Source organism: Gossypium hirsutum, chromosome D05 (assembly GCF_007990345.1).
Source record: "Gossypium hirsutum isolate 1008001.06 chromosome D05, Gossypium_hirsutum_v2.1, whole genome shotgun sequence".
In the NCBI taxonomy this organism is placed as follows: domain Eukaryota; kingdom Viridiplantae; phylum Streptophyta; class Magnoliopsida; order Malvales; family Malvaceae; genus Gossypium; species Gossypium hirsutum.
The window spans coordinates 50,909,978-50,924,297 of NC_053441.1; the positions used below are offsets into that span (position 1 = coordinate 50,909,978).

At 31.4% G+C, this 14,320-nt stretch overlaps 1 protein-coding gene across 1 annotated transcript; it reads left to right on the top strand.

Annotated features, from left to right (window-relative positions):
- Window positions 1–2,268: 2,268 nt before the first annotated feature.
- On the top strand, window positions 2,269–6,023 carry LOC107903888 (protein ECERIFERUM 26-like). The gene is made up of 2 exons (XM_016830069.2): window positions 2,269–3,019; window positions 4,889–6,023. Exons 1-2 carry the CDS (start codon window positions 2,585–2,587, stop codon window positions 5,753–5,755), a joined length of 1,302 nt encoding a protein of 433 aa, XP_016685558.2. The 5' UTR covers window positions 2,269–2,584; the 3' UTR covers window positions 5,756–6,023.
- The last annotated feature ends 8,297 nt before the right edge of the window (window positions 6,024–14,320 follow it).

Below are 14,320 nucleotides of genomic sequence, written 5' to 3' on the forward strand. Positions count from 1 at the left end.
AAAGCCTACATCTCGCAAGTGTCCATGAATGACCTCTGGTGCACCTTCACTTAAGTTGTTTATGTCGTCTCCAAAATTCAACCTTCGGCTTGTGTATATAAACATAAAAAAATTATTAATCTAAACAGCATAATAATTAACTGTTTAAAATTAAATAATTTGATAATATTTTATTAACATCATAATAATTAACGGTTTAAAATTAAATAATTAATAATATTTTCTTACCATTTGTAATTGAACGTCAGATATGTGCTTGTCTTCCAAACGAATAAATTGATATGCCATTGAAGAACTAATAAAAAATCAAATAATTAAAAAATTTTAAAAAGAAGTTTGGAATTGGGAATTTGGATTCAAAAATCGAGAATTGACAATTGAGAATAACAAATCAAGAACAAGAAAATTGAGAATCAAATTGTGAAAATTAAGAGTTGAGAGTTGAGTTAAAAGAAAAAATAAGAATTTGAGGGTTTATACAGGGGAAAAAATGGTTGTTGGGGTCCCATAACCATTGGGATTTCCGCCCGTTCAGAAAAGTTACCGTTGGAAAGAAAACACATCTTATAGGGCGCATTTTCGCTGAACTGTCATAAAAAACACGCCATGTAGGACACTATTTTTGGATGGGGGAAAACGCGTCCTGTGTGGCGCATTTTCTCTACCAATTCAATGAAAACGCCCTGTAGAACACATTTTCCTTTCTCTCTTCAAATACAGCATAGATCGATGAAGTTTTAAAAAATGACATACTTTATCAATTTTATTTTTTTTAGCATATTTAAATAAATTTACCTTGTAGCTTTTCATTTACCAAAATAATAATAATAATAAATAACTTTTTTTCTCATTTTTCATTTATTTTTTTATTTTCAATTTTCAATCTTTTATATAATAACATTATTATTTTTTTAAAATATATTTTTTTTCTCCATTCAGGAAATGAGTACGATGAAATTTTAGTATTCAAATAATGTCAACTGAATATATTTAAAAAAATAAAACTATTCATTATATGTAATGATTAAATGATAAGTATTTATTTTAACAATTCATTAATATGTTGATTGAGTCTTAGTTCTATTGGCATGACATTGTTGTCAGTGCAAAAGAACGTGAGTTCGAATACGCTGAAATATATTTAACCTCCTATTTAAAAGTTAAGGAAAGACTATGAGTAATTCTATACATTATATAAAAAACAATTCATTAATATATCAGTGGAGATGGTACCAATAATAATAGTTGAGGCCCTGGCTCAATAGTATGATTCAAGTCTTGTGAAATTTTAGATCTTATGAGTTCCACCAAACATAAATATTATATGTAAGTTCTCAATCTAGATTTTATTCTAGTTTAAGTACTATCATATTTGAATTTTATCCAAATTTATTTTGATTTAAGTACTCTATGTTTGTTTTTACATTGTAATAATTGATTTTGGTTGTAGGCATAAAGATTTATTTATTGTAACTGTAATTTCCTTTCTCTAATTGTAATTTTAGTTAAAGATGTATTAAGTGTAATTATAATTAAAAACAAAATTATATAAAATTGTTAAATGTTAAATAAAATAAAGATAACATATTTTAAAAGAATTAGAAAACAATATAAATCTAAATAAAATTGGATTAACAATTTACACATTTAAACAAAACTTGAAGCTCGTATATTGAATGGATAAAATTTAGATAAATATGTATTATACTTAAAATCTGTTGGTATCATAAGTCAATCGAGTACAGTTAGAAAAATTTTTAGAGGGCTGAAATTAATTGTAATTTTTACGATAGTAAAAATATAATTTCACCATTTTAATAATCTATATTTTTTAAAATTTTAAAGGATTAAATTAAATTTTTATCATTTTAGGGGGCAAAGTATAATTTTATCTTTGTTAATTTAAAATTTTAAAGAGCCTCAATGAAATTTTTTTCTTTTTAGGAGGGGCCAGGACCCCTGCCAGCCCCCTAACTATGCCCCTGCAATCGAGTACCAATTTTATTGAAAATTGATTAAAAATTATTTCTTTTTATAAAATAAGTTATATAATTATAATAATATTTTTATCTTTTTAAATTTTGACAAATCAATAAATACTCACATATAATGAAATTTTAACTTTAAAACATTAAAAATTTTAAAACGTCAACTTTTATTTTAGTCAAAACTTAATTTAATTTTTATATAATTTTTTAATAAATGTATTTATTTGAACGTGACGTAAATATATAAGGCTAATATTATGGGCAAGTCTAACCAAATCCCCAAGAAATACCCATATATAAGAGCAATCTTTTCCTCTACCCTACGCTAATAATCTTCTCAAATCTGGTTAGTAATTGAGTGAATTCCCATTTCAAACCAATGAAGATTTAATGCAGAGTCGAAGTATCCAGCTGCTTTACATCCAACAAGAACAAATAAATGAAAATGACCCAATTAAATGTTTCCCTTTAACTCACCCACCGGTCATGATTGAAGAACCAATTTATAAACCCCAAAACCCCCATTTCGGAAAACCATAAAATTTCCAACCATAGTTTCAGTTCCATCTCCCAGTAGTCAAGTTTGAAAGCAAACCATGGTTCCCCCCCAACAAGACCATGATCTTGTCTATAACCTTAGGCTCTCATCGGTTGGACCAGGTTGTGTCACCGGTTCGGACGTGGTTCATGACCTAAGCGGCCTGGACTTGACCATGAAACTCCATTACCTCAAAGCGGTCTACTTCTTTTCCAGCCATGCAGTGGAAGGGCTAACTATCATGAACATGAAAGAAGCCATGTTTTACTTGCTTAACGATTACTACATCACCTGTGGGCGGATCAAGCGGTCGGAGTCTTCGGGTCGACCGTACATAAAGTGTAATGACTGCGGCATAAGGTTCGTGGAAGGTGTTTGCGATGAAACTGTGGATGAATGGCTTGAAACTGACGACGATTCTAAGAGGAATTTGCTTGTTTATCATCGAGCCATCGGCCCTGAGTTGTCCTTTTCTCCTTTAGTTTACTTGCAGGTATCCTTTTTCTACCAAAATTCATCTCAACCTTTAAATTAAAATATATATATATATATTTAAATCGGAAAAAAAAACATTTAAGTCGCTTTACTAATACAATATTTACAATATCAACTTACCTAAAGCTCAAAAGGCGATTTTCTTTAAACAATATTAAATCACTTTACGATTATATTAAGATAAAACTAGATTATCTTTGGCTGACTATATGGTGAGAAAAGAAAATTTTTTCCTCTATACTTTATGCTTATAATATTTTTTTTTGGTGGTTATTTTTCTAAAGGAGTAATCATGAATTTCAAGTATTAATCATGAAAAATACCAAAAAGTATCCCTAATTTTGTAATCTATTTAACTGAATTTTTGTCTTTGATTCGTGACACTAAATTTTGCGTACCAAATATACTATATATTTAAAAATATATATTTTCAAAATATTTATATGAAAAAATAAATAAAGTTTTAGTTGAAATGGTAAATTAAATGTTTATGTGTGTATTCTTTTTTATATATAAATTATTAAAAAACTTCAAAATAATATAATTTATTTTGTAAAACAATGATATTTTAGTTATTACTTAATTGAGTTGGTGGTCAAGTACTTATATATAATATAGATTAATAAAAATTTGACAAATAATATGTGAAATCAATACATAATTTTAATTTATATATACATATATATATTCAAAGTTTATAAGTATAAATAAAGTACAAATATAAATGCTAAGTATAAAGTTCAGAATCAATTAACTTCAATATAGATGAACTGAGAAAAGTGTAGAATCAAATAATTATAACACGAACAAACAAAAGAGTTGGAACAACACATATTAGAATTAATAACTAAACTAAAACTCACACATGGCAAAAATAGATAATGAGATTCGGAGGTCTCGAACTTGAATACTCAAGACTAAAAGTGGTCATGGGCAGACTTGAATTGAAAAAGAAAATTCTAAACCCAACCATATCATTATTTTGAAAAAGAAAAATGTATTATTTTAGATTAATATTTATATATTTTAATAAATGAAATTGGGGGTGGATAAGATAAAACTTTCACCTCTATCAAAATAAATGAAATACATAGGAGTTACTTTATGAAATTGAGCTTCCATACCCCCAAAATAGAAAAAGATGATGGCATCCAAATTGCTGCAGGAACACCAACCAAGCATTGCAATATTTTATAATTACTTTGTGAAATAATAAAATGAGGTTGGAAAAAGATTTCATAAGTTTTGGATCCCACCAACAATACACCTACCTCAGTTTCATGAATTGGGAGATACTAAAAACTTTATTACATTTTATCTACCCATTTGTATTGGTTAATTTGCACCCACCAATCGACATGTACCTACCTGTTCTATCTATCTTTAAATATGTCTTAATGATTTTCATTTTTCTTAATTATAGTTAAAAATAAATTGACTTAATTAATAATTAAAATTATTTATATTTAAAAATTTTGAATACCAAGTATTTAAGAATTAAGATTTATATTTTGTATATAATTTGTATATATTTAAATGTGTATGTGATATTTTCAAAAAAAATATTTAATTGATATATCTTATTAAAATATGAAAATAAACTACAAATATATAGAAAATATTAAAACAGTACAGATAAAGTCAAAATGATAAGCATGAACACATTAATGGTACATATATAATTTATAGAAAATTAAAATAATGAATATTATGGGTTCAAAATATAGAAAAAGATATAATTACTTTCGACTTATGAGTTGAGATCTGATTGGTAACATACAACAACTCAACAAAAGCTTTATATACTAACAAAAATAACACATCCAACAACAATTCGATATTGAAAATTTTGTGCATCTTTGTGCAGGTTACTCAGTTCAAATGTGGTGGAATTTCACTAGGGCTGAGTTGGGCTCATATCCTTGGAGATGCATTTTCAGTCTCTAATTTCATCAACAATTGGGGCCAACACATGGCTATGGTCAATGTCAATAGTTCCCCAGCCCTCGCACCAAGATCCCTAACCAATACTGCAAAACCTGAGGCACCCAGTGAACCACTTTCTGCAAAGCAAGTGAACCATGTGGGAGACCTTTGGGTGCTTGCCAATAACTGCAAAATGGAAACTTTTTCTTTCAACTTGACCACACAACATTTATCAAACTTACAAGCCAAGATTGGTTCAGTTTCGGCTTTCGACTCAATTTGTGCCCTACTTTGGCGAGCGATAGCCAAAGTCAGGGAAGGATTTGAGCCACAAATTGTTACCGTTTGTAGGAAAGATCCATGCCATGACGATAACAATGTTCTTGGTAACAATCAAATTATAAGAACAATCAAGGCAAGCTTCTTGGTCGGTGAATCGGATTTGAACAAGTTAGCAACGTTGATCGCCAATGATCAAGGTCAAGTGTGTGATGAAAGAAACAGGATTGAAGCCGCGGTGGAGAAAGATAATGGGTCTACAGATTATATCGTGTATGGATCAAATTTAACATTTGTGAACTTAGAAAATGCAGGTTTATATGAATTGGAGTTGAATGGAGAAAAGCCAAAGTTGGCATATTATTCAATCCAAGGTGTGGGTGATGAAGGAGCAGTTTTGATTCTTCCGCTGCCGCACGGTTCCGCAGCTGAAAATGAAGGTGAACCAAGATATTTGGTAAACCTAACTTTGCCAGAGGGTCAAGTATTTAAGCTCAAGGCTGAGCTAAAAAGGGCTTCTCTACTCTAGATTTCTCTATGCTAGGGATTTCAACATAGAATTTGAAATAAGTTTCCTATTATTTAAATTAAATAATAAAAACTTATTTAAATCTGATGGTATAAATAAGTTGAAAAGGGTGATCAGGCTAGTTTGTGGGGATTTCTAGTGCAAGCTCTTATACAAAAAGTTTAGCCTAAGCTTTTACCTATTTAATGTAACAAGTCATCACAAAATATCTGATCTATTTTGTAACTCTCAAAATGAATTATTATGTTATAAAATACTTTTAAAAATATCTTATATGAGTTGGAGTATATTACAGAATTTCTTACCAACAACGTGATATCTTTTGTAACAAAATACCTTATCCTTGAGTTGTAATATATTATGTAAAGCAAATTACAACATATTTTACCATAATTACAAACTTTCTTACTAATATCCTTTTGTTTGAATGCATGATTAATTTTAGAATCCAATTATCACGTCATGAACTGCTGAATTTGAAGTAAATAATATTTTATTTCTTTATTTTTTTACATTTTACTACTTATTATCATAAAATAATATCAAAATATTTGGACAGATCTACATGCCTAGAATGAATGACTAAACTCATTTCAAACTATTACAAGATGTGATACAATTGAGCCGTTGGAAAGCAACCTGAGACAAACATCATAAAGGAAACGATGAAGCCAATCTTTTAGATTGATGATGACTTAAGGGAGAAGACGTTCAAAAATCATCAGGTTATAGAGGACTTAAGCCAATCTTTGTAGTAACAATGTGTCGATATTATGATTTTATGAAACATATTGGTGTCTTAAAAGTTTTTATTTATGCAAAGTTTATTCTTAAATTGGTACCTATAACATATATTTTTTCAATTTCATACTTAAAAAAGTTTTTTTCATTAGAAATGATTCTTAAATAACTCATGTTACTGCCTCTACCATTTAACCATTAGTCAACAATGGTCATTAATGACATGACTTAATCACACAATAGCACTGGTATAAAATGTCACATAAGCACTGTCATTGTTCAAGAGTTAACCCAGCATTGGTTGACATTGATTAGTTTAATCAATCAACTTTTAATTCGAATATTTTTATTTATATATTTTTTGAATTATTTGTATATTAAATGATTATATATAAATTTTTATTTTATATAATTTATATAATAAAATTTCATGAATTAAAAAGTTGAATTTTTATATAATTTTAAACTTTTATTTAGAACATTTAACTTTTTTTTTAATTTTTTTTAAAATTTATATACTTTAAATTATATTTATTTATTTTAATATTATATAATTAATATATTTTAAAAATATTATTTTAAATTTTATAAAATTTTCCTTTTTTGAAATTATTTTTTTTTATAGAAAATGACCCAAAGGTCTACCTCAATTTATTGCATCACTTAAAATAATATCATGGATTTCCAAAGGATAATCCATATAAAAATCCTTAGTACAATTATTATTAGAAGCGCAAATACAAAGTTGATCTGCTACTTTATTGCAACTACGTGGGGCCCAAACAAATTTAAAACTAAATCGCGGATCCATTAAATGGAGGAGTTCCCGAACGCGGTATCCCATGGTTGAAAAGTCAACATTCACACTATTGAGCCGATTCACTAAGCTGGCACAGTCAAATTCGAACTCCAACCAGCCTTAGCCAATTTTTCGCCCGCGCAAGATTATTACTTTTAGCCTGCGCATGCAATTCAACCCATTCAGCTTGAACATTCCTATCCAGAACGCCTGCCCGCCCACCAAGAACAAAGCCATCATGATCCCTCGCCACAAGACCAAAGCTCATCTTCTGACAGTTAACAGCAGCATCAAAGTTTATTTTAACCACCCCATGCCCAAGCTTCTTCCACCCTTTCTCCACAACAGGTTTAGGGATCATCGGTTTCTCCATAATATTAAAAATACAGAAATCCTTGCTTAACGCAGCAGCTCTATCCCAGGTCACTTTGGCTTCTTCCTCCGTATCTATAAAGACTTTATTATTTCGGCTGTTCCAGATATTCCAAAGCACCGCTATGAAGTTCGAAAGAGCCTTCTTGTCTAGCGAACGAGCCACATCTTCAATCTAGTCCACACACCGCCAGTAGCTACCCTCAATCAAATTATTATTAAGGCCCCCAAAAACCAACACTGCCTTAGCCCTTGGACAATCTTTCAACGCGTGTATGAGGGTCTCCTTTGCACTCCCACATCTCGGGCACATGCTGTTAAACTCCCTCCGGATGCTAGAAATTTTCTCATACATGGGAAGGATGCCGTGCCCCAGGCGCCAGCAAAAAATTCTGATCTTCGTTAATATTTGCAGCTTCCAAGCAAGCCTCCAGAATAACCGATGGGGGCCAAACCCCACATGCTTAAGGGTCAACCAAGAGTAGGCGGATTTAGTAGAATAAAAGCCCAGGAGATTGTGAAACCAAATGAGGTAGTCATCCGGACCATTATGAAGAATAGGAATTTTGTAAATTTGGTCCCCCAAATAATCACCATAGATCTCCATAATCCTCCTCTCCTTCCAGCCATCGTGTGTCTCATTCAGCAGCTCGCAAACTTTAGTCTCTTGGACCTCCCTTCTGTTGAGGCGAATAAACTCACCAGTAAGCCCTTCAAAGCCCCAGTTCTCCTACCAAATATTAATCTTACCGCCATTGCCTACATTCCTCCCGAAACCCTCATGTAAAATGCTAGTGGCCCTAGCAATGCTCTTCCACATAAACGATGGCTTGTCAACTCTCTTAGGGTGGAAAACATCACCATCCAGAAAATATTTAGCACTCAAGACTCTAAAACATAACGTGTCTTTGCAGCTAATAAGCCGCCACACTTGTCTACCTAACAAAGCCACGTTGAAATGCCTTAAGTCCCTGAAACCCAGGGCCCCCATGCCTTTCGAAAAACACATTCGGTCCCAAGATAGCATATTCCACCCTCTAGACTTTTCCTTACCCCCCCCCCCCATCATACACAACTGATCATAGATTGGAGCTTTTAAAGGACGCTGTCAGGGACAAAAAAACACCGAGAAAGCATAAGTAGGGATAGACTGCAGGATAGACTTGATGAAAATCTCCTTTCCACTGTTTGACAATAATCTCTTCGACCAACTGTTGATTCTGTTGGCCACACGATCCAAAATACCTTGGAAGGCCGCAGACTTCTTCTTAGTAATCGGAATGGGTAGGCCAAGGTACCCGTCAAGGTTGTTTACCACCTTCATCTTAAGCATGCTACTTAAAGTCACGCGTTGAGAACTAGGAGTGCTAGGATTAAAAAATTTTAATCCAATGTATTTTAAATATTTTACATTTCAATCCTAGAAATTATTATTTAAAATCCCTTGAATATGTTAAGGGTTTTTTTATAAATTTTATTTAATGCATTACTAATTGTCATTATTTTTTTTACATAACATTTCCATAACGAAATATATAGAATTTTTAAATAAACATTATATAATACACAATTAATTCATGCTATTCTCATATTTTATAAATTATTAAATTTATGGCTGTTATTATCAATCAATAATCAATATTAAATAATTAAAAAACATTGGATTATTCTAGATAATAATTAGCGATCTTTTAATGCAAAAAGAACGAGGGTTGAAAAACCCCTAGAACTTGTGCACACTAACATATGTGGCCACACCTTTATTGATGATTATTCCAGATATGGGTATTCATACCTAATGCACCACAAGAGTGAAATCTTTGATAAATTCAAAGAGTTTCGTGCATAAGTGGAGAAACAACTAGATTTACCCATAAAAGCACTTTGGTCTAATCGAGGTGGAGAACATTTATTGGGTGAGTTCTTAACATACCTCATAGAGAATGAGATTCTATCCCAATTAATCGCGTCGGGCACTCCACAACAGAATAGCATGGCAAAGAGAAGGAATCGAATGTTGTTAAACATGGTACGTTCGATGTTAAATTATTTGAAGCTGCCAATAATTTTTTGAGGATATGCAGTACAAATGACTTGCTCAATTCTAAATGATGTGCCAACTAAGGCAACATCAAAACCTTTATATTATTGTGGCATGCCAGGAAGCCAAATCTAAATCACAAAAGGATTTGGGAATGCCTGACCCAAGTAATGGACAAAGATGAGAGGAAGTTAGATTTACAAATAAAATCGTGTATATTTGTAGGATATCCAAATGGAACAAAGTGTGGTTTGTTTTATAACCCGAAAGAGCAAACTGTTATAGTGTCAATACATGCTACTTTCCTTGAAGAAATTTACATAAAAGTTTAAACCTCAGGGTAAAGAGGTACTCGAGGAAATTTCAAGAAATATACAAAACCCAATAGAAACGGATCTAGTACCAACTCCTAATAGTAGACCTGCAAACAATCAACAGCATAGGGTGCTTCGCCATAGTGGGAGGGTCTCTCGTAGGCCTAAGTTCTTCCAATCTGGAGGAAGAGTTTTTAACACTGAGTCTACTAAAAAGGAAGATGATGACCCACTCACGTATGATGAAGTGATGCAGAGTTTTGATTCCAATCTTTAGAAAATAGGAATGAAATCTAAGATGGATTCTATAGATTCCAACTCAGTGTGGAAACTTGTTGATGGATTAGGTTCCCTAAGTATAGTAATTTTATCTAAGTACACCTGTAATTTTTTGAATAGATTGGTTAATAAATCTATTCATGAATTACGTTAATACTTTGTATATTGTCATCACATGGTTTTTGCACATAAAGCAAAATAGAAGAAAATGTTGCTACTAGTTGTCTAATGTTTAACTAATCCTAAGCGGTATTATGTGGTTGGATCGTAATACAGAAAGACAACTTAGTCTAATATAAAATGAACAAACCGAGTGAAATACTAATATGACGTCTATCAAGTCCAATTTGGGAGATGTTTTTTCTTAAGCATCAGAGCAAACGACTCCAGAAGATAGAGACATAGATGTGACTAGTTAGACTGACAGTACATCGAACTGGACCCAAGCAGAAGAGATCCTGAATCCGTTTATAGATTTATTCACTCTTGATGTTCTTAGTGTGACATACCTAAATCCTGAGTAGATGACGGACTATGTATGTGTGACTCATACATTTTGATCTAAGTAAAAGCCTGAGTTCAAATAGATAAGAAACCAAAAGTTAGTGCGTTGGGTGTATGACTTCTGCAGTATGTAGCGTCATTCACAACAGCGAAATCCATAGTCCAAGATATGGGTAAATGATATCATCTCATTGGCATTAGATAGTTGATGAAAAGTAAATGTGGCCACGGATCATTCGTCTTTGTGATGAATGACTTGATTAATATTTGTGTTAAATTGAGCCTTATTGGATAATATGTTTTGATATAACAAATTAAGGTGTTTTTGAATAAAAGTAAAGTTGAGCAATTTGATAAAATCAAGTTGAAATGATTTTAATTAAGTCAAACATTTTCAAATATGTTTTAACCATTTTCAAACAAGTTAGAGTTGCTGCAAGACAAAAAGCATCGGTACTTTTTGCCTAAGTATCGATATTTTACAAGATACCGATACCGCTCTGATAATCGATACCAAATTGACATTATGTTTCTTTCAAACCCTAATAGGTATCGATCCAGTATCGATACTTTTCTTAAGGTATCGATATATTTCCTAAAGGTATCGATATTCCTGCACCAACGGTAATTGAAATCTACATTAATTACAAAAAAAATCGATACCCTTTTAGTAGGTATCAGTACTCGTTGCTGCAGATGCAGTTAATTACCTAGTATTTCATCCCAAACGGCTACATTCACTTCTAAAACAACCACAACAGTTGGAAATCAAATAGAAGGTATAAATATCATCTTCCAAAGGTCTAGCAACAACAAGAGTAATGTGAAAAGCTTAAAGATCAATCAAAACAACCTAGAGCTTAATTCTTTCATACATTTTCTAGTAAACACTTGTGAGCTTTCATTGTATTCATCTAGCTCAAATGTTCTTCTTTGTACTTGTGCTTCATTGGCAAACTTCCTGATCTTGTAAGGATTGTTTCTTTATTTGATCATTTGTTTCTCTTTGAGAGAGAGGGTTAATCCTTAAGGTTTGGGTAGAAACCTTAAAGGAATTGTATCTTAAGATTTTGGGGCATAAATCTTAAGAGATTGTAAGGTTAAACCTTGTCCTCAAAGGTTGCCAAATTAGTGAATTTGGGGAAATCCTTAGTTGTGGTAAGCTAAGGTAATGGAGTAGGCAATTGGGGTCAAACTATTATAAATCCTTGTGTTCTTTGTTGCATATTTTTCATTGCTTCCACTACAATTTCTCAAAGGCCAATTCAACCTCCCTATCGACGATCTCGAGTTGATTTTTCCAAGCTAACAATTTTATACTAATTAAATTTTCATGAAGGAAGATATAATGATTACCATGAGATAAAATAGGATCATATTATATTATCCCAAAGAGATCAAAAATATCTTATGAAGGCAACACACTTATAACAGTGTCATTAGACGAGAACTGGTTGTGTTACTTTCGTAATTGTATGTCGTTGGGGAGAGCTCAGTCACAATATTATAGTGGAATGATTTCTTAACTAAATGAGTTTATAATTAATAGGTGAAAAGCTAGAACTTAATTATAAATCATTTGAGCCTCAATTGCATATGTTCAATCAGTCCCACCACCAGCTCGTTGAAACCAGAAATGAATTACGTGTTTGAATCCAAATGCATGGGATGAATAGAAATAGAGAAATGAAAAACATTTAGGAATGATTATGATTTTATCCGAAATGGAGAAATGGAATAATTTGAAAATGAATGTAGGTTTCTCAAAATGGAAATGGAAATGAGAAAGTATACATTTGCAAATGTACATGGATTGCTCAGAAATGATCGAAAGTATGAGTTTATGTTTTTTTAACTATTTTAAAGCCCGAAAATGAAAATAATTCATTCAGTCATAGTGAATGTATTGAGTGGTGAAATATTAAACAAATTTTCTCGAAAATTTTATTAGGGGTAAAATTGTCATAATTTTATCGAGGGTAAAATTAGAATGAGAAAATTATTTAATATAAAATATTGAATTTTATTTTGGGAAATAGAAAATTACAGTTAGGTTGGATCAAATTACAAAGTACTTGGTCAAAAAGTCCGGGAAATACTCGTAATTGGACCCGATATGAAATAGACTCAAAATCTCCTAATGTAATATGAAGAGGTGGCAACCCTAGTAGGAATAATAGGGGATGTCGTCCACCCTACTTCTACTTAAAGTAGAAAGTTATTTTCTAGTTGAAATAAAGTTCTACAATTCAACAAGAATTTTACCTTCTCTTCCTATAAATAGATAACACTAGTAGGGCTACTAATAGAAAACTGTGATAAAAATAGAGGGAATTTATTTTCAACTATTAAATATATTTTCCAAATTAACAATTCTAACAATTTCTATTAAACAAGAGAAAACTTTTGTTTTCACCCAAAAAAGAAAAGAAAACTTTTTCTAGTTCTTTATTTTTATTCAATTGGTTCGAGCCCACACTTGAAGTAGTTCGTGGTATGAGAATAGTGGAAAAGATCATTTAGTTGAAAGTTGGAATCAAGGATTTGCTAATTCGAAAACATAGGTACGATTTTAATCTAAGTTTTATTGCTTTAAATATCACAAACCGGGTCAATTTTCAAAATTTTAATCTTTCATTGTGCAAGAAAATCATTTCAAACTAAATTTTTTCCACCAATTGGTATCAAAGCTCCAGGTTGTGTTATGTTTTTAGTGTAAACCGAGATTGAATCTCTCTCTTCATCTTGTTTGATTAATATTTGATAAGATGTCACATTCTTGTAATTATTCACATGTTCAGGGGAATGTATGTGAATGAATGTATATAATTATTTTATTGCTATGGATGATAAAGTAATTTTGCCAAATTCGTGATTCCTAGAAATTTATTTGTAATTTAATTTTTTTCGGGCACGTATGTTTTAGATCATGGATTATCATCTCCACGTAAGATTTTATTTTATTATTTATTTATTTAGAATAAAATATTTGAGCCAGAAACGAACATAGAAATTTTGTAACCTAATTCTTTCCTAACAAAACTCAAAAAATAGGATGATGAAAACTGACCCAGTGGAGCCGACAGTGGTCCAACAACGATGGCCGATGATGGTCCAACGACGGTGGTCAATGATGGCCCCAATGGTGGTCGATGATGACTCAACGATGGTCGGTAATGACGGTGACACGAAAACTGCAACAAAAAAACGATGATGATGGAAACGTAAACCAGTACCGCAACAAAAGATCGTGGTGGCAACATTAAAGTATGCTTTGGGGTGAATTTTGTAATTTTATAATTTTATCATTTTTTTAGGATGGAATCATGAAAACTTTGGTTGATCAGACTCATTTAAATTTTATGCTTGTATATTTATGAGGTAAGCATAGTGATATTTATATGACTATGTATGTATGTTCATGTATATATGATATGAGCAATTCATATAGATTTGGGAAGAATGCCACATATATTTGTCATGTATATATTAATCATTCATGATTGAAATTGAAA